Raw genomic sequence first — 24,417 nt, forward strand, 5'->3', positions numbered from 1 at the left:
CATGGGGAAAGAAAACATGCATGTAACAAGGGTAGGCGAAATAAGCCATGGCTTCAGCCTACACCTTTTTGGTCCTGGTACGCATTGTGACTGTGTAATTTTTTTTATATATGTATTGTGAATTGTATAAGGGACCAAAATAAACATTCTCAATCAATCAATTCTCAATCAATATAGGGAACCGGGAGATACAGTGATCCATTTTAACATTTATTTTATTCAGGGTTAGGGTTAGGTTTATTTAACCAGGGTCGGTCCCATTGAGATACAATGGTCTCTTTTCCAAGGGAAGTCTGCCTGCTCTGTGATGAATTCCAGGCAGCAGGCCCGACCGCATGCTTGCCGAATTCAGTGCCAACTTTGCCGACATTTAGGAGATAACAGTCGTTTTGGAAAAAACATATAGTCACCATCTTTGGGGTAGATGGATAACTTCCTCCACTCATCCACCCACGTCCTGGCGCAAGCAAAAGGGCACGGCTGACCCGAGGGGGAACACGTACTCTGAAAGTTGCCAGGCCTAACCGTGGGAGAAGTCCCCCATCTCCCCAGCAGCCTTAGATCATCATGTACATGACACACTAAGAATGTCTAAGTAAGTCTAACTTGACAAATCAGACAGCCTTATTGCCTAGCTAGTAATGAGTGAAGACATGGAATCTATGTTAAAAAGTGGGTTTCAAATACCTATGTTAGTGTTTGGGATAGCATTGCATTGCGTTAGGGCGGCCTACTGAATGAGCTGGGAGAATCATGTAGAACTCAATCGCCGGCGCCTCTGTGTGGACGGCAGTACTCCTGCAGCACTCCTGTCTCTCTCCTGTCTCTCTCCTGTCTCTCTCCTGTCTCTCACCTGTCTCTCTCCTGTCTCTCTCCTGTCTCTCTCCTGTCTCTCTCCCGTCTCTCTCTCCTGTCTCTCACCTGTCTCTCTGCTGTCTCTCTCCTGTCTCTCTCCTGTCTCTCTCCTGTGAGGAGAGAGAGTGGCCGTACACAAATACACACACACATGCTGATCATCACTTTTGTTCAAAGTTAAAAGGACCAACTGCTGTGCCCAGCGATATCACAGGCACTTTTCACCTGTCCCCCCCCACCCTACCTAAAAGAGTCACACAACCAGCCCGTAATATGAATGAGATTAGTCAATCTATGGATGCCTATGCATATGCTCAGAGCTTGAGACCCTTATCCTACTTGCCATATCACCCCTCACAGAGACAGAATGACAGGTGACAGACCCTGGTAGTACCCATAAGATGAGGCTTATCTGCCTATGCAGAAGTACAGACAGTCTGACAGGTCTGCTGAGCATCACAATGAAGCACAGACAGGATGCAACGATAGATACTGTAGCTGTGCAGGTAGGTACTAGCTTGATGGCTGCACCTGACCTATTCCAATATGCTATAGGTAGCCATGGTAACAACAACACCTACAGAATGTAAACAAAACACTCAAGACACTTGTCATTTTTGGATCTAGCAAAAGAGAGAGATGCTAGCAAAAGAGAGAGATGCTAGCAAAAGAGAGAGATGCTAGCAAAAGAGAGTGATGCTAGCGAAAGAGAGTCAGCATATCGATTGATGGTAAATTCCAGTAAATGACAAATTAGCAACCGCTCACGTTGACTTTTGCTAGCAATCCTAACGATGACATCTGTTTCCAGTTATGTTTATAGTGTGCCGTTTTTTTTAACTTATACTTTCATAGGTTTTGATTGTTGGAACGATACATCTTGTTACAGTAACAATGAAAACCGATAAAAGTCTGTACATCACAAACGGCACAATATGTCAAAATAACTGGAGACATTCATTATTTGTGGACACAGACTAGCATATCATAGAATGAAGCTATGCATTGGCCATGTGTTCTGAGTGGTATGCTGGTCTGGATATTGAAACACAGCCATAACGTCTGATGCAGAGACAGTGGCAGCTGGATCTATGGTCCACATGTGGTTGTGTGTCTCACATGGAGCTGAGTGACAGCTGATGTCATCAACCATGAGGTCATCACACAGGGAGAGGACAGGGAAGGGGGGACTTATAGGCATAGTAGGGTGAAGATCAGTGAAGTAGTGGAGGGTAAACCCAAGTACCGTAAACTCAATTTACCCACCTTTTCTGCTAGGTTAATGTTATTATCATTAGGGTTTACCCACCCATTCAATCCATGGTGTTCAGGGTTTATCCATGTATTTTCTTTTTTACCACTACATCCCTGGTGAAGACCCCACTAGATGCTGATCGAAGGTCAATTTTACACTATTCCCTTTGATCTAAGGTTAGGATTTGGGCAGAGTAATCTCAGAATCAGAATCAAGTGTATTGTTACATCCCATTATACGTATAAGAGAGTAAGATTCGTATAAGAGAGTAAAATTCTTCGGCTTCGGTTCCATGGCGTTGCAGCAACGAGGGAAAATAACCGTAGTTATGGCTGGGGACTTCCATAATCCTCTGGGCTTTGCTGACAAACAGACTGTTGCAAATATCCTGGATGGAGGGAAGCTCTGGCTGTCCGCACGACCCTCTGCCGCACAGAGGTCAACCTCTTTCCTGTAGGGCCAACTCATCGCTGTCGATGACGAGGCCAATCGCTGTTGTGTCGTCGGCGCACTTAATCACCAAGTTGGAGCTGTGCGTGGCCATGCAGTCATGGGTGGTACAGGGAGTAGAGGAGGGGGCTCAGGACACAGGCCAGGGGGCTCCTGTGTTGAGGGTCAGAGGGGCAGAGAGGTCTTTGGTTCATCTTCACAACTTGGCGGTGGTCCAACAGGAAGTCCAGAATCCAGTTGTATAGGCAGGGGTTGGTTTCTGTGCTTGGCATTGAGCCTGGAGGCGACTATGGTGTTGAAATGCTGAAATAGTCTACAAACAGCATCCTCATATAGGAGTTCCTCTTGTCCAGGTGGGTGAGGGCGGAGTGGAGTGTTGTGGCAATGGCGTCTGTGGGTCTGTTTTTGCTGGTAGGCAAATTGGTGAGGTTCCAGGGTGGGTGGTAGCATGCTGCAGATCTGGGCCTTGACATGCTTCTCAAAGCATTTGCGCACGATGGGAGTGAGAGCCACAGGGAGGGCACCAGTCATTTAGGCATGACACCTTGTTGGGGGTTTTTCAGCACCGGAACAATGGTGGATGACTTGAAGCAGGAGGGGACTATGCCCATTGAAAATCTGATCCTATATCTGTGCACCCTGTACCCCAGAGTGATGGTAGAAATCAGAGGACGCACTCGTTATATTGGTATCAATACCATTCCTCATTCCATTCCATGCACTGCAATGAGCCCATCTTCCAATTTCTACCTCCACCATGCATAGTACCATTCTATGGATGGTGCCGTACTGACTACTAGCCTCCCTGGTGTACCGGATACCCACCATTGATTGAGAACTTTGACTGTGTTCTCACCTCTGTTTTTCTTAAAAGGTCTGTTGACAAACCATCAGTCAAGCAAGAACATAGGACACATCACTTCAGAACTTTTGCATACTCAAATTCTCGCTCCATGAACAGCAACATGAGAGACATGACCACTAGTTTACACATTCATCAAAGGGATTATTACATTGTTACCTTACCAGTAAGCACTGTAACTCACGGGGGCCGCACGTTCAAAAACAACTACAACTGTTTCTGAGAAACTTTCCATAGGAGCCGTCTGATGACTCAAAAGCAGAGTGGCTGGTTTCCTATCGAACAGTGAGACAAGCTGAGGAGTGGAAAACTGGTTTCAGACGTACCTTCGTCAGCAAGGCGTGGTCTTCTGCCACTGGGCACTCTTGAACAGCGAGAGCAAACTGCTCCAGGGTTACTATGGAAACAAAATCCCCCCCCACAGGTATTAAACAATGTGTTATTACCAAATAAGGTCATGGGTCACTCAGTGTGGTGTGGACCCTTTGAACAACATAGAATGAAAAACATTTTGTCTAGAAATGTTAGGAATTACAAAACAGGACTTGTTATGTCATTTATATTGAAATAATTGTGTATATCTTTCATTGATAATTCAAGTTCTAATTGATAAATACTTGAATACTCATGAATTAACTACAATTACAAATACATAGTTCCTAATAATTCATCGATTCACTAACATCAGACATATTAAAAGAATGTGGTTTGACTTCATTATGTGTTATGTTACATGGCATGCGATCCTGAATTAAGATTAATTTAAACACTGGACCTCAACTGTCTATAATTAATGACACAGACTGAATTACAAATACAGTATATAGGCCTACACAAGGAGAAACAAACATCAATAGGTTTCTGTACGGAGACCAACTCATATATAGACTCACAATATTATAACTGGTCATAATGAAACTACATACAGTACATGCTATTGAGATAGAAGTTAGACTACTGTTTAAAAATATATATATATTGTCAAACCACAAATATAATACAACAAAACAACAGATACTATACAGATTGCATGAAGATTTCAACAGCACATTATTCTATTGCAACAAAAGCATTTCAGGCTAAGGTTAGCGCAGAGTCTGCCAGCCCCGAGACCTCTCTTATCTCTCCAACATCACAGACCTGTGTTATTCTGTACCTCAGGGCTGGTTAAGGTTGCAAGTGTGTGTGTGTGTGTGTGTGTGTGTGTGTGTGTGTGTGTGTGTGTGTGTGTGTGTGTGTGTGCTGTTTGTGTGTGAGCATATGTGTGTGTGTGTGTGTGTGTGTGTGTGTGTGTGTGTGTGTTTGTGTGGGAGGAAAGTGAGAGAATGGAAAGGTTATGGTCTTCTAAGACAGAGGGGTACCTTGACATACTATAGCTCGTCTGGTTAAAAACACACAAACATACAAACTTGCATGTGCATAATACAGTAGCAAGCACGCACGCACACATTTTATATTTTCATTGGAATACAACATAGAACATATTCTTGGGGGACATTTTCACCACATTTCATTGATTAGAACAATAATTGTGATTGTCCGATTGATTATTTCCCTGATAAAGTAACAGCTATGACGTAAAGTAACAGCTATGTTCCCGTTCAACATACTGTAAGAACCGCCACATTTTGTAAGAAGGCCTATTAGCATCTCCACCAAGGGAAGCTTGAATTACAAAGCTTTGTTTTATCGCATTACTTTAGGAACAGTGGTAGTTTTGAGAACTATATTTCTAACTACCACACAATAAGTACATAAGGCATTGCTTTCTGTTACAATTCTCTGCTTCGCGTCGGGCCCAACAACACCCCTCAGCTGTGACTTTACCCTTGTGCCTTATTGCTTACGGTAATTAAGATTAATGTTCTACACTGAAGAAAAATGGAAAAGTATAAACATAGTCACATTACAGCTGACTGCTGTTGTTCTCCTGCAGATCTGTCTCAGAGGCCGGTGGAAGAGAGCAGATGAGAAATGTACCAGAAGAGGAGGGGAAAATATGTTGTCAATATTATGAAAACACTTCTTTGGCTGGGATCTAGCAGCGGGAATCCCTTACAAGGCCACCACCAGGTCACCAGGCACTGAATGTGGTGTGTTCTGGCATACAATTAACTTTTTTTTGGTGGATAAGAGAATTCCTCTGGCACTCAGATTTTTTTTTTACCAGCCCTATTTCTTTCAAGTGTCGTGACAAAAAAAACAGCCTATCCTGGAGTCAAAATACCGCTAGACTTTTCCTACTGCATGTTTTCTATGGTTTTACTTTATTACTTTATTTTGAGGTGTAACTAAGCGAGCTCACAGACATACAGTAGGGCTGTTTGAATGTCAGGAGCAGCGTGAGGGAGATGTGCAGCAGTGACAGTCAGCTGGAGGAGGCAGGAGCAGCACAACTGTCGTCACAAATGTTGAATCAATGGTGACTGGAATTGCGGATCGCACAGATCTACCCACCAATCCCAAACTCTATCAGCATTTGGCGGGTGTTAATTTGTTTTGCCATGGCCATAGTGCCAAGACCACCTCTCCTCTGTATGTGGGCTAAGGCATAGGCAACACGGCGCCGGATTTGGCTGAAATGGCGATGATCTGACATCGTTTGCACCTCACGGCTACACGACGAATTAGTGAGCTGAGACGGTGACGAGACGATAGCGCTGGGAGGGTGTTTTGGAGTCGTGTGGTCGGTGATTAGGTGCGTTTTTCAATAACGATGACGCGGACACCCACAAATGTATTGTGGTTTACTTAATACTGTTCAGCACTTGGTTACATTCAATGCATGACTTGTGCTTGGGGAATTTGAAAAGTCATTTGATCATCGTTCGGACACTATTTTTCTTAAATATATAAACACGACCAGGATTCTTAATAGGACTAGTTGTTAAAATCCCTAAATACGTAACCACATATGCCCATATTTTCCCCTAACTCTGGCGTATTTACAATTTATTTTCGTTTTATTAATATGCACTGTCCCTTGAATAAATAAATGAATCTGAATCTGGTAGTCAATCTTAATTCCAGCCAGTCTGCAGTGCCAAACAGAAAAGTAAACCAGATACAAAACAGGCAGTTCCCTAAGTTTGAAGGGAGGAAATAAATGCATTCCTCTAACCTTAGTGGGAGACCTGGCACTGGGAGCTAGTTTCTCGTAGTCAGGGAGCTGTAGGCAGGCTTGCAAGGTGGTCATCAGCCACTGTGGATCTGTCATCGAAAAGGCAATCTGCAGCCTCGAGAAACACTTTTTTCACAATTTCGCCGTCTTTGAATGACTTCTTGTGTTTAACAAGAACGTGACTGACGCGATTAGAAGCTATCGTTGAGCCGTAGATGAGTGATTAAAGCATCCCCAATAAAGTAAACAAATGGTACGACCGGGAGTAGAGTAGAGTCTCTAGAGAAAGCTGAATAGCTTTTCACTTTCCCTAGTCGTTAGGTTCCAACGACTGTTATCTCCTAAATGTCCCCAAAGTTCGCACTGAATTCGGCAAGCATTCCTTCATGCACTTTGCGCCCGCTGCCTGGAATTCATTACAGAGCACTTTGAACTTGAGAGAATTAATTTCTCTTGGAACATTTAAAAACCTCGTGAGTAACTTGGAATCAGAGGATTTGAAATCCAAATAAAAAGAGAAGAAATATGTACTAAGACCACCTCTGTGTATGTGTACTAGGGCCAGACTGGTCACGTGATGTAGTACCCACCTCTGTGTATGTGTGCTAGGGCCAGACTGGTCACGTGATGAAGTACCCACCTCTGTGTATGTGTGCTAGGGCCAGACTGGTCACGTGATGAAGACAGGAGTTCCAGGCATCAAAGAACTCCTGTTTATTCTTCTGTAACTGCAAGGCACAACGAAGAGAGGGCAACTTTGTCAATACATTCATTCTTAAACCAAAGCAACAATTATGTCATCAAACCATACAGTATAATATCAACATAGAGAGCCAAGGACCACTACAACCAGTGTTATTTGGCTGTTCCTGTGGGAAACCCCTTTTGGGTTCCATGCAGAACCCTTTTGAGATTTGCTAGCCAGCTGGTTCATACGAAATGAAACAGGTGCTCATCATACTTCTGTGTATACAAAACAGTGCATATACAGTGGGGGAAATAAGTCGTGACGTTAGAATTATAAGGTTCTAGGATCTCCATTTTTGTCAAAATTGAGTTTTTTACATAATCTGATCCATTAGGTGTTTATTAATGCCTGTGTGGTGTTATTTTTTTAAATGATGACATTTTTGAGTTAGTAATTCATAAAATACAAATTTCCATCTCACAAAAAAATAAGGAATGTAAAAATTCTAAGCTCACCAAGTATTCAACACATCAACAATATTTTAATTCAACATATTTCCATTGCAGCTATTCACATGAAATGTAGACCAAATAATTGGTATTAACTCAATAAAACTACACAGCTAAAGAAATTGTAACATTCCAATCCATAAAAAAGCGATGTGCAATGAAGTGGAATGACACAGGAAAAAAGGGTTGAAAACAGTCCGAAAAAAGCACTAAACCATAAGCTTATACCACCAATGAGTTCTCTTACCTGTGCTTATTTGAATCAGTTGGGTTAGTGCATGTTGGTGGGGAAGTACTTCCACTCTTTCCCACCTCTGAATGCAAGTAAATCAATAATTTGCTAGATGAATATTTTGCAAGAAACATCTCATGACGGGTAGAGGCAAAGAGCTCTCCCAAGACCTTCACAACAAGATTGTTGAGCAACATAGTAACTATAGCACTGGTTACCGACGGATGTTCCTATAGGCACCATTGGGGCCGTTATCCGTAAGTGGAAGAAGGAACTTCACTTGACCATCAGCCACGCACAGGAGCTCCTCACAAGATTTCTGACCGGGCAATCAGAAAGTTAGTCAGAAGAGTAGCCCAAGAGCCAAGGACCACTCGAGCAGAGCTCCGGAAAGAGCTGGAAGCAGCAGGTACATTTGTCAAAAAGGATTACTGGAAGAATGTAGTCTGGTCAGATGAGACAAAAATCTCACTTTTCTGCAACAATATGACGTGCCACGTTTGGAGGAGAAATGGCTCTGCATATGATCCTAAAAATACCATACCTACAGCGAAGTTTGGAGGTGGAAGCATCATGTTATTATGGGAGTGTTTCTCTTCACATGGTACTGGTGGAATCCAAATGATCTAAGGGAAGATGAATGGAGCCATGTACCGGGAAATTCTTGAGAAGAATCTCTTGCCATCGACCAGGATGATGAGAATGAGAGGCGAGTGGATCTTCCAGCAAGACAACGATCCATAACATGCAAAGGAGATTCTCAATTGGTTCAAGAGACAAATAATATAAAGGTGTTGGACTGGTCTAGCCAATCGCCAGACTTAACTGAACTGAAGATCAAGATTCACCAGCGGCCCTCCCAGAATCTTCAAGATTTAAAGACTGTCTGTGTTGAAGAATGGGACAAAATCCCACCTGATCACTGTGAGAGATGATTTTATTTCGTACAGGAAGCGTTGTCATTGGAAACAAAGGCTTCAAGTATTAAATCCATTTCAGTTAGTGTGTTCAATACTCCTTTCCTGTGTCATTCCCCTTTATTACACATAACTTTTTTTAATGGATTGGAGTGTTTTTTCTTTAGCTATGTAGTTTTATTGAGTTACGGGATCCATGAATTTTGAGGTATACCAGGAGATTTTTTAACTTCAAGAACTTCAAGCCATCAGTCAAGGAGCTAAAGCTGGGCTGAAATGTGTCTTTCAACAAGACAAGGACCCAAAGCATTCAAACAAATCTACCAAAGAATACCTCAACACAAAGAAGATTTGTGTTTTGGATTGGCCAAGTCAAATTCTGACCTAAATCCAATTGAGATGCTGTGACAGGACCTGCAGCGGGCAGTTCATGCCACACACCCCCCAAACCTCACTCAATTGGCTCACTTCTGTAAGGAGGAGGCAACAATATCTCAAAACAGATGTCAGAGACTGATTAGTGGCTATACGAGACGTTTACTCCAAGTTATCGCTGCTAATGGAGGTGCCACGCGCTATTGACTGAAGAGGTTCACTTATTTTTGCACCTGCACTAATTTCTTTATAATTAGATTTCCTACCCCATGCATGACTCCCTCTAAAGCTACTTCAACCTTTTTCAGCCCAAGGACTCCTTGGACGAGAGTCAAACAGAACAGGGACCTCCACATGTAATACATGTTTTAAAATCTGTCACATTTTTAAGGCCTATAATAACTTTGCTATTTACTTCATTCACCTTTTATTTCACCGTATTAACCTATTTATATACTGGGTTATTACCCTATATGTGTTTATGATTGATAAAACGTTCATGCATAATTATTATTGGTTATTATTCTTATTCTTATTATAAAATGTATATATTTTGTTCTGGAAAAAACTAATAAACACAGATTTTCTTTCTTTTCAGAATGTAAGGCTGACGCATATCTTTGGTGCTATATCTGTGCAAAAGGCCAATAATATCAGTGCTCAGAGATAATCTGTCGGACTCTAGTTGCTAAAAAAACGGTTTTAATTGAGTAAAGTAGTTTGTATTGCCATTGAAACTATTGGTGGTAGATCGACTTTCTTATGTGATGGCACTATATTTCTGTGAATGTGGAAATATCATGGAGTTCTCCCACAAGGACAGCCAAAGAACCCCCTTCGGGACCCTTTTTTCTCAGAGTGCAGAAGCACCTCCTGTGGTCTGACTGACCTTGGTGTAGAGTCTGGCTGCTAGCGTGCGCTGGAGAACCCTCTCCCTGTAGCACACGGCCTTCAGCAGGAAACGCAGGTCCCCCACTGTGTCCACATTGAAGCCGAAGAAGCTACCAGACAAGAAGACGTCATGGTACAGGTCAATGTTAGCATTGCACAATCAGCACACACTATGACAAACTATGATTTTGTTATGTACTGTACCAGCTGTGTGTGGGTGAGTGTGTGCGTGTGTGTGTGTGTGTGTGCGTGTGTGTGTGTGTGTAGTGTGTAGAGTGAGTGTGTGTAGTATGTGTAGTATGTGTAGTATGTATTTCTTCCAATGGTCTATGAGAAATGTGCGTCGCCTTCAGATCAACAAATCAACATATTTGACAGTGTAAACATAATAAAGAACCAAACCGAATTTGCTAAATTGCTATCCTTCCCTTGCGAAGCAGGACAGCATTAGGGTGGTAGACCAGACGGTACACCTCGGTGACTGAAAGTACCTTCAGTTGACTTGTTAGTCAAGTCATTGGTTGTTGTTTTCATTTTTATTGACCGTTCAGTGAAGATTTAGACAGGACGGATGGGTGAGAGAGAGAGGAGGGATGACATGCAGGATATGTCCCCCGGCCGGAATCGAACCGGGGACCCTGCGGTTACATGGTCAGTGCTTAACCCGCTAGGTCACCTAAGCGCCCCGTCATTGGTTGTCTTACCTGTAGCATGACCATGTTGTCCCCTTCGAAGGTGACGAAGACGTCAGAGTCACACTTCAGACCTGGGATGCGGTTCTCCATCATGAAACCCTGACAGAGACGGACAACACAACAACGCTCAATATCCACGTTAGCATACCGTGACGTCAGAATTATAAGGTTCTATCTCCATTTTTGTCAAAATTGAGTTTTTTACATAATCCATGATCCATTAGGTGTTTATTAATGCCTGTGTGGTGTTATTTTTAAAATGTTGACATTTTTGAGTTAGTAATTCATAAAATACAAAGGTTCCATCTCACAAAACATAATGGAATGTAAAAACTTTGACGCTCAATATCTCTGAACTACCCTAAACGGAGATAGAACTTTATAATTTTAAGCTCACGATACCACTTCGACTGCATGGCTAGCTAGTGCGGATATTGGAACATAACCGCTGGATAGAGATCAGGGGAGGCTGGTAGAGGTAAGAATCGGGAGGACATCATTCCTCATTCCATTACATGCATTACAATGGGCCCATCCTCTGATTTCCGCCTCCACCAGCCTCCCCTGATACAGGGTGATCTACCAAGACACTTGTTTTATCCTGTACAGTGAAGGGATTCACGTGTGACGTCTTTACTTATGCTCATGCCACCATGGGACTTCAAACAGTCCATAACAGAGCAATCTTTGCCTAGGCCTTTGTTCCAAAATGATAAGGATCAGAATTTCAATAATCAACCTTGTTACATTTGAGAGGTCAACATTCTCACAGTTGATAATGTCAGATCCAATTTTTTGGAAAGCAGCAAAATTAGCAGGTAAATGTCATAGCATCACACAAACACGTGCAGCAGTGTGTGTGTGTGTGTGTGTGTGTGTGTGTGTGTGTGTGTGTAAGATGAGATGTATAGGAAATGTGTTCTTCATCTTGTTAGAGGTGCAGAGTTGTGGTTTCACAGGGACGCGCTAACACACAGATACACAGATACACACACACAGATACACACACACACACACACACAGATACACACACACAGATACACACACAGCTGGTACAATACAGTACATTACAAAATCACATGGGACAGATACTCTTATGTAACATCAGTACTGTTATCACACTCACAGGCAGGCACGCACGCCTGCCCGCGTGCTCACACACACACACACGCACACACACACGCACACGCACACGCACACGCACACGCTCACGCACACGCACACGCACACGCACACACACACACACACACACTCATACGCACGCGCACACACACAAACACACACCATGCCCCCGGTGCATTCGCGGCAGTCCTGCAGACAGGCCAGGTTCTGCCAGGTGCTGTAGGCCTTGAGTCCAGCCACCAGAGCCTGCAGAGAACGGCTCTTCTGTAGGTCCTCTCCCTTACACAGAGCGTCGTCCATCATACGCGCTGCATACCTGAACACACACACACACACACACACACAAATACAGATACAGATACCGAGACACAGAAACACCAAGACACAAACGCACACTTCATTTTCCCTTCAGATTAAAACACACAGCTCATACAAAATGATAATGAGAATATTAACTGGACGTGGGCTGATATAGAGACACTGCTGCCATCTAGTGGAGTCAGTTAGAGCTCTCTTTTCATAATAATAACAACACAAATGTCTAATAGCAAAGTCTACGCATGTTTCAAAGAAGTGTGCCTCGGCTGTGTGTTAGTGCCCCCTGGTCTTAGGCATAGATTTGTTTTTTCTTATCATGACTGATGTATAGATGATTCACTCAGACAAATGTACTGTGTTGTAAGTCACTTTGGATGTGTAATGTTAATTATGCTAATTAATGTAAATATTACCTGGTAGTGAAGGTGAGAGCCAAGGCGGCAGCCAGGTGAGGCATCAGTCTCAGATACTGGGTCTGGTGTTCAATGATCTTCACCTCATCCTGGTCCTTAGGCCCAAACTGACGACGACTGCAGGGAGAGAGGGGAGGAGAGGAGGGGGGAGAGGGGAGGAGAGGAGGGGGGAGAGAGGGGAGGAGAGGAGGGAGGAGAGGGAAGGAGAGATGGGGAGAGGAGAGGAGAGATGGGGAGAGGAGAGGAGGGGAGGAGAGGAGAGAGGGGAGGAGAGGAGGGGGGAGAGAGGGGAGGAGACAGAGGGGAGGGAGATAAGGGAAAGTGATACACAGGGTGTAAGGGGGTAAATGGAAGAGAATATGCTGTATGAATGATGTGTGTGTGCGTGTGTGTGTGCGTGTGCGTGTGCGTGTGCGTGTGCGTGTGTGTGTGTGTGTGTAGTTGTGGTGGAAGACCAGTTTGTGTGTGTGTGCGCTGAGTTGTGGTCACACAAACACACGAGAAGAAGCATGCACCTGCTGCTCTGAAGGCACTACAAAGTTGTTTCTTTGTGAGTGGAACTAAACCAGCACAGGTGTCTTGGCGGGGGAGAGTGTCAGGGAAGGGGGGTGGGGGTGGGGGATGCTGGTGGTGTCATATGTTGGTGTTACCCACTCTATGATCTGACATGGTGTGAGGAGGATGAGGTGGTTTAGGCAGAAAGACTGAAGTGGAAATATAAATGCATATTCGATACAATACAATACAATACACACACACAATACACACACACACACACACACACACACACACACACACACACACACACACACACACACACACCAAAGGGAGAACTGGGGGGGAGCACACATCTGTTTACACAGGGGAAGTCCTAAAACACAACATCACGGGAACATCTCCTCAACAGCTCAACAGACTCAACTCTGCACATACAGCTAACGATGGTTACATACAGTAACTCAAAGTGTTAACACAGCCAACACACAGATTGCATGGGTGGCTGGAACAGGTAAAAAATAACCTCAACAGATAAAACTGGCCATATGGCCCAAATTCCATATAAATGGACGCTACTCGCTACTTGTTTACTTCTTTCATCATTGTGGATATTTTTGATTTGATATTTACATTACCGGCATCATAGGATACCGCTTGTTAAGTCGTGACGTGTTTCCGGGGCCAACGTTGGCTGAGGCGCTGTCTTCGAAATGGAGAAATAATAATAATAATAAATTATATTTATATAGCGCTTTTCCGAGGCTCAAATACCCTGACAATATGGAGAAAACGGGAAAGTATTGTGTCCCTTGTTGTATGAATAGATCCGAGTCTAAAAAACGATTAAACTGTCATTCTACCGCTGTAGTTCAGAGGTACTCTGGCGCAGGGAATTTCTGGTTTGGACACGGAAATGGCTAAACGTCACTTTTGACGTCAGACTTAACAAGCGGATTCACTATCATTGTCATGTTCTTATATCACGTTTTTTTATATCATGTTCTTCTTCATCATAATCATCATCATAGGGAGGGAACGTAAGCACGTAAATTAAAAAAATTAAAAAATAAATAATAATAAAATAATAAAAAATAAACTTAAATAGGCGAAAAAATCTTAAACAAGCGGGTTAGCTGTCTTGGTGTAGTGGTTAGCGCGGCCGGTTGGTACGCAGAAGGTTCTGGGTTCGCCACCCGCATGGAAGGATGGAATTTCCGCGCATGAAAGGAGGTAGGAGGCATCGCACCAGAGAACCTGAATAAGGTTCCCACCCCGTTAGCAAAGTCTACGCCAAGGGAGATAACTCTTTTGGACCAAAAGTTTTGGTGTTGCGGTTAGCGCGGCCGGCTATTGCAAAACGTCACGTTTGACGTCAGGCTTAACAACCGGATAGCAACGCATTACATTTGCTCACCTCTAATGGACTTTTTTAATTTTATTTTTTTAATCCTTTTGTTATCAAAAAATACATTTTACATTTTATAGTTGACAATGATTTACAAAAAGACAGTCAATGACGCAAAGCATAAAGACTTTTGACCCCTGTGAGTAAAAATAAATCTTTGCACTCGATCAAATTTCAGGACCCTCCTTTCATGACCTTTCCTAGATATGTGCGTTCTACCCCCCAGTATCCTTATATTTTCAAAATCTAGCTAGTATAAAGTTATTTTGCAGTATTTGTGTGTGTTTGTGTGTGATTGCGTTAGTATCAGCCGCCATCTCTTTTTTTTCATGGCTGCAATGCTCTTCAATACCAGCAGGGGTCGCATGGGGACACTAAGAAGTGTGTTTATACGTGTCATACAATGTCATACAATGTCAGTTGCTTCTTTCATCATTGTGGATATTTTTGATTTGACATTTACATTACCGGCATCATAGGCTATTCACTATCATTGTCATGTTCTTATATCACGTTTTTTAATATCATGTTCTTCTTCATCATAATCATCATCATCATCATAAAAAATATTTATTAAAAAAAAAGGTTTTATATAGTTTTTTCAGTTTTTATATCATCTGTGTGAATATGCAGCTTGGAGTATTCAAAGCTGATACAACATGAAATGAATTAAATGACAGTACTATCTATGGGTCATCGTGCATTAAATCAAGAATTGAATCATGCATCAACAGACAGGGAATGAACGAACATGTGTTTTGCTTAAAAACCGGAATAGATGACTTCAAACATGAATCATCTAGATTCTACACAGTGTTTTTGGACTTCAGAGATGCGTTTGGTACACTCCCCCATGAGGTGATGCTAAAAGCATTAGAGGAAATACACCTGCCTCAGCCTTTTGTGAATATTGTATCCAGCGTGTACCAAGGCTAATTTCTCCAAGTTATCTGTGGGCAGCAGCTCACAGAGCCGATTGCACTGAAGGTGGGAATAAAAACTGGCTGTCCCTGGAGTGCCGTGAACTTCATCTTAGCACTCAACCAATGGATGAAGTGGATTTACCAGTGCGCTCCTCTGCATGTCCGATCCCCAAATCCTGTGCAGGGATACGCGGACGACGTGCAGGTGTCATCACGACAGGAGGATGTCATCACCAAAATGCTGGCACGCACTGATGAGTTCCTCCAATGGTCAGGGCTGGAGGTGAAGCAAGCCAAGTGTGCCGTACTCCATGAGCGCCGCAGTGGAGGCAACCGCTGGTATAAGGCCAAGAACGACAAGCCCCCCACCTTTCTTGTAATGGGCCAACCCATCAGGGTGTATTCCCGCAATGAGACCTACCCATACCTTGGCCACAGGTTTAACATCGCTGGCGAGTGGAGCGAGCAGGTCGAGGAGCTCACTACAGAGTTTCTCCATCGTCTCCACCTGATTGACTTGTCCCCCCTCCCCATCCTCATGAAGCTCCAGGCTGTGAGAGAGGTGGCTCTGGCCAAAATCCAACACCTCTTCGCCAATGTGCACATCCCCCTCAAAGCACTGAGAGAGATGACGAACAGAACTGTCCAGCTGGTCAGAAAGTGGGTGGGCCTCAACACACACTCCACACGGGGCATGATCTTTCTCCCATGTGGAGAGGGAGGGCTGGGAGTCCCCAATGTTGAGTGGGCCTACATAGCCACCAGGCTAGCCCACCTGCTCCACATGCTTAACAATGACGATGCCACCGTTAGAGAAATGGCCAGGGCCTCTCTCCTACTGGATCTACGCAGAAGGAAGATCCCCCTGGCCCGCGCACACCAGAACGACTTCCTCGGCTTCAGGAGGAAAGACTCTGGGAAACTGGACTCCCAGGCCAAGGGCTTCGGGGTCTGGTCTGACTGGCCGGATCTCAATGACCTCTGCAACCAGACTGGAGTTCAGCTAAGATGGACAGAACTTAACACACAGACTGAAGTCCCTGTCTCTGATGAGGTGATCACAGACCCCTGTGTGATTGTGAAGGCCGACATCACAACACCGCAGGAAGAGACTGTCGGACTGCACAGAGACTCTGCAAGGAGGGTTCTGCTCAGCCTGAAGCAGTCTGAGATCAGGCAGCACTGGTGTGGACTCAGACTACAGGGAAAGCTAGCCTGTTTGCAGTTCGCTGACCACTCAGTCTCACACTCAGTGTATAAGAACGTCGCTGCGACGAGGATGTTCTGAAATTCACCATCAAAGCAAGACTGCAGGTATTACCGACCAAGTACAATCTGTCCACCTGGTATCCCCACACTCACAGTCCATTCTGTTTAAACCATCAGGATTCACAACACCTAGAGTCCATTGCACACATAACAAATGGATGTAATGCATACAAACACCTGTACATAGCTCGTCATGACCGTATTGTGGACATTGTGTCTGATACAGTACAAAACATCTTACCATCTAGCGCAGTTATGTACAAGCATGCCAGAGTGTTACCAGAGTGGTTTGGTTTTGCCAATGATGTTTTTTCCAACATCCCAAATACACCTGATGTTGTCTTTGTTGACACCAGCCACAAGGAGGTGCTGATTGTAGAAGTAGGCTGCCCCTTTGACCTGTACATGGACCAGACTTTCCAGGACAAGTATATCAAATACCAACCACTACTTGGTACGATAACCAGCTTTGGGTACAAGTGCAAATTCAGCATACTTGTATTTGGAAGTCTGGGCCATGTATATAAATGCACCATGAGGGGTCTGAGAATTGCTGCAATGACTAAAAGAAAGGCCAAACAGGTTGCCAAATTTTGCTCTGTCTCAGCTATTATTGGCAGCTTGGCCGTGTGGAGAAGGAGGTGTTATGTGTATCCTTAAGTGTTCAGTGCTGCTTAGCCCCGAAATATTTGATTCCCTGTTTGTATAATATAATTTGTGGAACCAAATAAAGTATTCAAATGTTACCCACTCTATGATCTGACATGGTGTGAGGAGGATGAGGTGGTTTAGGCAGAAAGACTGAAGTGGAAATATAAATGCATATTCGATACAATACAATACAATACACACACACACAATACACACACACACACACACACACGCACACACACACACACACACACACCAAAGGGAGAACTGGGGGGGAGCACACATCTGTTTACACAGGGGAAGTCCTAAAACACAACATCACGGGAACATCTCCTCAACAGCTCAACAGACTCAACTCTGCACATACAGCTAACGATGGTTACATACAGTAACTCAAAGTGTTAACACAGCCAACACACAGATTGCATGGGTGGCTGGAACAGGTAAAAAATAACCTCAACAGATAAAACTGGCCATATGGCCCAAATTCCATATAAATGGACGCTACTCGCTACTTGTTTACTTCTTTCATCATTGTGGATATTTTTGATTTGATATTTACATTACCGGCATCATAGGATACCGCTTGTTAAGTCGTGACGTGTTTCCGGGGCCAACGTTGGCTGAGGCGCTGTCTTCGAAATGGAGAAATAATAATAATAATAAATTATATTTATATAGCGCTTTTCCGAGGCTCAAATACCCTGACAATATGGAGAAAACGGGAAAGTATTGTGTCCCTTGTTGTATGAATAGATCCGAGTCTAAAAAACGATTAAACTGTCATTCTACCGCTGTAGTTCAGAGGTACTCTGGCGCAGGGAATTTCTGGTTTGGACACGGAAATGGCTAAACGTCACTTTTGACGTCAGACTTAACAAGCGGATTCACTATCATTGTCATGTTCTTATATCACGTTTTTTTATATCATGTTCTTCTTCATCATAATCATCATCATAGGGAGGGAACGTAAGCACGTAAATTAAAAAAATTAAAAAATAAATAATAATAAAATAATAAAAAATAAACTTAAATAGGCGAAAAAATCTTAAACAAGCGGGTTAGCTGTCTTGGTGTAGTGGTTAGCGCGGCCGGTTGGTACGCAGAAGGTTCTGGGTTCGCCACCCGCATGGAAGGATGGAATTTCCGCGCATGAAAGGAGGTAGGAGGCATCGCACCAGAGAACCTGAATAAGGTTCCCACCCCGTTAGCAAAGTCTACGCCAAGGGAGATAACTCTTTTGGACCAAAAGTTTTGGTGTTGCGGTTAGCGCGGCCGGCTATTGCAAAACGTCACGTTTGACGTCAGGCTTAACAACCGGATAGCAACGCATTACATTTGCTCACCTCTAATGGACTTTTTTAATTTTATTTTTTTAATCCTTTTGTTATCAAAAAATACATTTTACATTTTATAGTTGACAATGATTTACAAAAAGACAGTCAATGACGCAAAGCATAAAGACTTTTGACCCCTGTGAGTAAAAATAAATCTTTGCACTCGATCAAATTTCAGGACCCTCCTTTCATGACCTTTCATGGTCTCTGCACAGCCACATAGCCATTTCTTCCGCTCATACCAGACTTGTTGGAACTGTCAGGGAAAAACCTTCCACTGGGCAAAAGCTACCGGGGGTGCGGCCTAACGCGTCACGCACGCGCACGCGTCACGACCTGGCGACTGTGGAATTTAAGGAATTTAAGGAATTTAAGCCCAGGAGGGAGTTAGCGATTAGCGATGTTTAGCTTAGCTTAGTTTAACAGAAGTATCTTCACTTTTAACATGACTTCCCGTGGTCGTAGAGGGCTGGTCGACGGCTTAAAATGACCGTGTAGACCGTGTAGACCTTATCCAGCTATAGTCTTGTGTTTCTACCCCGGGCATAGCCGGTGTTATTCACGGACAAACACTCCTGTTAGAGTGGTCTGATCAGCAGATCATTTTCTCATAAAGTTGCAAACGCAACTCAGCAATTCAACTTAATTTAAAAAATGCGCGTTTCGTTCAAGATCCATTAGAGTAGGACATGTACAGTTATGATAACTACAGTCATATGTAACTTTTGGACTAGTATAGTAGTTGATATTGTAATAAAACGTGCCAATGTCAGACGATGAACAAACACACCACGAGTCCACACTGATTCAGACCAGCTGGCGAGTGTGACGTCATTCTAGTGCGCTGTTCATTCTAGTGCGCTGCGCTGTGGAAACACCTGCTACACGACGCTACTACAGAGAACTACTACAGATAACCCTATCATTCTACACGACGCTACTACAGAGAACTACTACAGATAACCCTATCATTCTACACGACGCTACTACAGAGAACTACTACAGATAACCCTATCATTCTACACGACGCTACTACAGAGAACTACTACAGATAACCCTATCATTCTACACGACGCTACTACAGAGAACTACACGACGCTACTACAGAGAACTACTACAGATAACCCTATCATTCTACACGACGCTACTACAGAGAACTACTACAGATAACCCTATCATTCTACACGACGCTACTACAGAGAACTACACGACGCTACTACAGAGAACTACTACAGATAACCCTATCATTTCCTTTTAATATATATATATATATATACACACAATGGCATCCTATACTAGCCACAGTGACATTTTCTTATATCTGTCCACAGACCAGTTCCAGGAGGATATGTCTGCAGAGAAGAAGCGTGTTCTCCGGAGAGCAGCTGAGAAATACATGCTTCAGGGTAAGATTTGTTAAATTAACCCATAAAGCAATAAAGTAGTGTACTACTGTAAAAAAACAACAACAACAAAAAAACATTATTTAACAAGTCCTGGTCTCTTTTCTCTAATCCTTTTGATGTTGTAGATGGTCGCATGTATTTGAGGCCCAAGAAGGAGGGACAGCCACCAAGGAGGGTCATCATGTCAGACGAGGAAAGGGAGGCAGTGCTGACCGAGGTCCATGACGGTCACTTCGGAAAGAAGCGCATGATTGGCAAGATTAATCAGCGCTTCTTCTGGTTTGGCATTGTGAAGGATGTGGAAGACTGGGCAAGCAAATCTATTATTTCTTTAGTTAGTTTTTATGTTTTACAAACAGTAGCAAGATTGTATTTTACACACAGATAATATTCATTCATTCATTCACATTTCATTTCAACTTGCACTTTACTGTTTGTTTCAAGGTCCGTACCTGCGTGGCTTGCCAGAGGTTTGAGAAGGTGAAGACTGAAGCCCCTGAGCTGAAGAGCATCAAGCCTGTTTCACCGTGGTACATGATTGGTGAGTTCTACACTTTTATATCCCAATTAATTTTTTGGGTTTTGACTTGTTTCCCATCATGCTTTCTTTCAGTATGCTCTTTTAGTGTGAATGTTTTACTTCCGCTTGTCCAATGTTAGAGTATGCCAACACATTTTTCTTGCTAGGTGTGGACCTCATCGGACCGTTCAAGGCCTCATCCAAGAATAGCAATCGCTACTGCCTCACAGCGACAGATTTCTTCACCAAGTGGGTGGAGGCCATTCCTATCAAGGTGTGTTATATCTGTGTTTAGTGTTGTTTTCTCAAATATAATGATCATGACCATGCTTTTTAAAATACTTGAATGTATTGTACTTGAACAGTTCATCACCATGTATCCCAATTTTCATCTTAAAATTAACATTATAAGTATTAATATAATAGTACCATATCCTGTGTGTATACACTGCTAGGACAAGACGGCAGTGGCAACATCCCAGGCCCTGATAGACATCTTCCACACCCATGGTGCGCCGGAGGTCATCCTGACTGACCAGGGCAAAGAGTTCTGCAACAAGGTCATGTACTTGCTAAAACATATGATCTTGTAACAGTTATGGACATACTTGTATGGACAAAACTAATGACTTCTGTCTTACTACTTTTAGGTCAACCAGATTTTGTTTGAGAAGTGGGGGATGAAGCACCGGATTACCTCTGCCTACCATCCCCAGACCAACGGACTGGACGAGCGGACCAATCAAACACTCAAGAGGGCTATCGGGAAATCTCTGGAAGGGCACCAGGAACGGTGGGAGGACAACCTTAAGTTAATCCTTTTCGCACATAACACCAGCGTCCAGGCCTCCACCAAGTACTCGCCCTACCGCCTGATGTACGGTCGGGAGCCACGGCTGTCCTGTGAGGTATATCAACTCTTGATATTATTGTTCTTATAATATATAATTTGTTTTGCAAATTGATTCTCAATATAAACAAAAAATAAAACACTAACTCTATGCAAATGTATGTATTGCGTATCTCTATTTGCCTCTCATTTCAGATCACAGGCGACCGTCCTTTTGTGGAGATGGACGAGATTAATGAAGACACCGCTGCAGACTATCTCCACGCCAGGGCTGAGAAGGATGAGGAGGTCTTTGACGAGGTGAAAGATATTACACAACTATATACTGAACAACCACCTGAGTGATGCTAAGTAACTGCTAAAGCAATAACAATGCCTCAGCAATATACAGAGCTATACTGCACAACAGAGAATTACAATCTCTGCTGCTTCGCTTTTTCTTCAACGATCAAGGTGCGGCTCAACGTGGAGAAGGCCCAGGAGAAACAGCGGGAAAGCTACCGGAAGAGGATCAAGAAGGGAACCAAGCGGTTTGAGATCCTCCCGGGCATGGAGGTCCTGAAGAAGAATGAGAGGAAACGTGGGAGACCTGGTGGCACAATGGACCCAGACTGGCCAACTAAGTACCGGTAAATGTTAGACTTTTAAGAATATTCAGAATGAGAGGGTGATGTGTGATGTCCAATTTTGCCATTATTAATACATATTTTCTTCAGGGTGACTGAGGTTGGGGACAACAATTTGGTGCAGTTGGAGACCTTGGATGGCCAACAACTGGGAACCAAAACCCCCTATGCCTCAGTGAAGCCTCTGCGGACGAGTAAGTGTAACATACAGTTCACATTTTAAAGTTAATGTAATGTGAAACTGTATTTTTTTTACCACAAGATGTCATTCTAAAATTGTTTTGTTGATTGACTTAAGGATTCCGAGCCTGCCCGCCCACTCAGAAAGCTGTGTCCCATCCACCGGAGCCAGTGTGTTCTGATGACCCTGAACCGCTAAACTCTGAGCCGGAGTGGGACTCACTTCAGGTACACTTAAAAATCCTAGCTTCATTCATTTTAAATAATACAAATTCCAATGGCTGAGTACTGTAACATGACAGTCCCTTTAACCCAACATCATTATGTTTTTTAGGCACCATCTCAGCTGCTAGATGTCACCATCACAGATGTTCAGCTGGGGCGGGCCTGTCCAGCTTTACCTAGCGGGTTGGAGGTGCTTAGGCCTATCGTTCTGACTCCCAATTGTTGGCTGAATGATCTCTCCATTGACCATGCTCAGGCTCTTTTACAGGCTCAACATCCCCATGTAGGAGGCCTCTACGCCACAACGTCCCTCTCCCTCCTCTCCTCCGTGCCTGCATCAACCCAGGGGTTTGTTCAGATTTTAAATGTTTGTTCAAATCACTGGGTTACGGTAAGTAACATCAACTGCGAGGTAGGTACTGTTAACATTTATGACTCCGCTGGTCAAGGGTCGACCGAGGAGTTCATTTCTCAAATAACAGGTCTCCTCTCTTTTTCAGGTCCCAAGGTCCTTCTGCAGTGGCCTGATGTCCAGCAGCAGAGAGGCAGCTCAGACTGTGGGCTGTTTGCTATTGCGAACAGTCTCACATGCTGCAGAGGTGAGGACCCAGCAAGCAAGGAATATAATCAGTCTGCTATGCGTAAGCACCTCTTTTCCTGCTTTCAGTTTGGGCACCTGACACCATTCCCCAGCTCCATACGGTGTCCACGCAAGGCCCAGTCAGTGTACACTATGGACGTTAGTGTGCACTGCATCTGCAGGAGGACCATCCGACCAGAGCTTCAGGTATCCTGCAGGAGGTGTTTCAAGTTGTTCCATTCGTCTTGTGTGTCAATTAATATTATGTTTCCTAATGAATTTGTTTGTACTGCTTGTAAAGTTGTTTTTTAAGTATTTTCCAGATTGTACACAGATAGCCCTGCTACGTCCTCCGTGAGGGCCCGTTCCCCTGTACATAAGTCCCTGTCCAGCCCTGCTACATCCTCCGTGAGGACCACCTCTACCACATCCTCCGTGTGGACCACCTCTACCTCCTCCGTGAGGACCACCTCTACCTCAGGCTACTGCAAGTATGAGCCACAATTACATCATTGTTATTTTTAAATGTTCATATTGATTGTTTCATTACTAATACATTAAATGTATGCTCATTCATTCACACAGCACCAAGATGTTTTGGACAAAATTACATCTGGACAGTTACCTTTCATCCCCATCCACCCAGTACACTGGTAAGTCACATTGAATAGGGATTATTTAGAAATGTGTTTACTCACAAAATGTTATTTTGACTGTACATATCTGTGCTTGTTTGTGTGTTTACACTAACAAGATGGTTATTGCTTACCTCAACAGGAGAGCTGATTGGTGTGATGTTACCTAACCCCCCAGATGTTACCCACCAACCCTCCAGATGTTACCCCCAACCCTCCAGATGTTATCCCCTAACCTCCCAGATGTTACCCCAACCCTCCACCACCACCTCAGACACACCACCACCACCTCAGACACACCACCACCACCTCAGACACACCACCACCACCACCTCAGACACACCACCACCACCACCACCTCAGACACACCACCACCACCTCAGACACACCACCAGGATGTGGTAGAGGTGGTCCTCACGGAGGATGTAGCAGGGCTGGACAGGGACTTATGTACAGGGGAACGGGCCCTCACGGAGGACGTAGCAGGGCTATCTGTGTATTTATCTGTTCTATTATTGTTGAATTTGTGAATGATATGTTACTCCCTAACTATTATTATATACCTGATTGTAACCTGTACAGTTCTTTTGCAAACGTTAGCCCCCTGAA

At 43.7% G+C, this 24,417-nt stretch overlaps 1 protein-coding gene across 1 annotated transcript in view; it reads right to left on the reverse strand.

Moving 5' to 3' along the window:
- Nucleotides 1-13,804, reverse strand: part of LOC308165407 (acyl-coenzyme A oxidase-like protein) — a gene marked incomplete at both ends in the record, with an annotated part of 29,894 nt that extends 16,090 nt beyond the window's left edge. The window contains 8 exons of the mRNA XM_080539565.1: nucleotides 3,749-3,819; nucleotides 7,184-7,271; nucleotides 10,154-10,265; nucleotides 10,840-10,949; nucleotides 12,135-12,288; nucleotides 12,704-12,820; nucleotides 13,526-13,536; nucleotides 13,793-13,804. Of these exons, the coding sequence (XP_080395691.1) occupies nucleotides 3,749-3,819; nucleotides 7,184-7,271; nucleotides 10,154-10,265; nucleotides 10,840-10,949; nucleotides 12,135-12,288; nucleotides 12,704-12,820; nucleotides 13,526-13,536; nucleotides 13,793-13,804 (675 nt within the window). The remainder of the gene's footprint in view (nucleotides 1-3,748; nucleotides 3,820-7,183; nucleotides 7,272-10,153; nucleotides 10,266-10,839; nucleotides 10,950-12,134; nucleotides 12,289-12,703; nucleotides 12,821-13,525; nucleotides 13,537-13,792) is intronic.
- Between the last annotated feature and the right edge of the window lie 10,613 nt (nucleotides 13,805-24,417).

Source organism: Nansenia antarctica (genome assembly GCF_963989245.1).
Source record: "Nansenia antarctica genome assembly, chromosome: 9".
NCBI lineage: Eukaryota > Metazoa > Chordata > Actinopteri > Argentiniformes > Microstomatidae > Nansenia > Nansenia antarctica.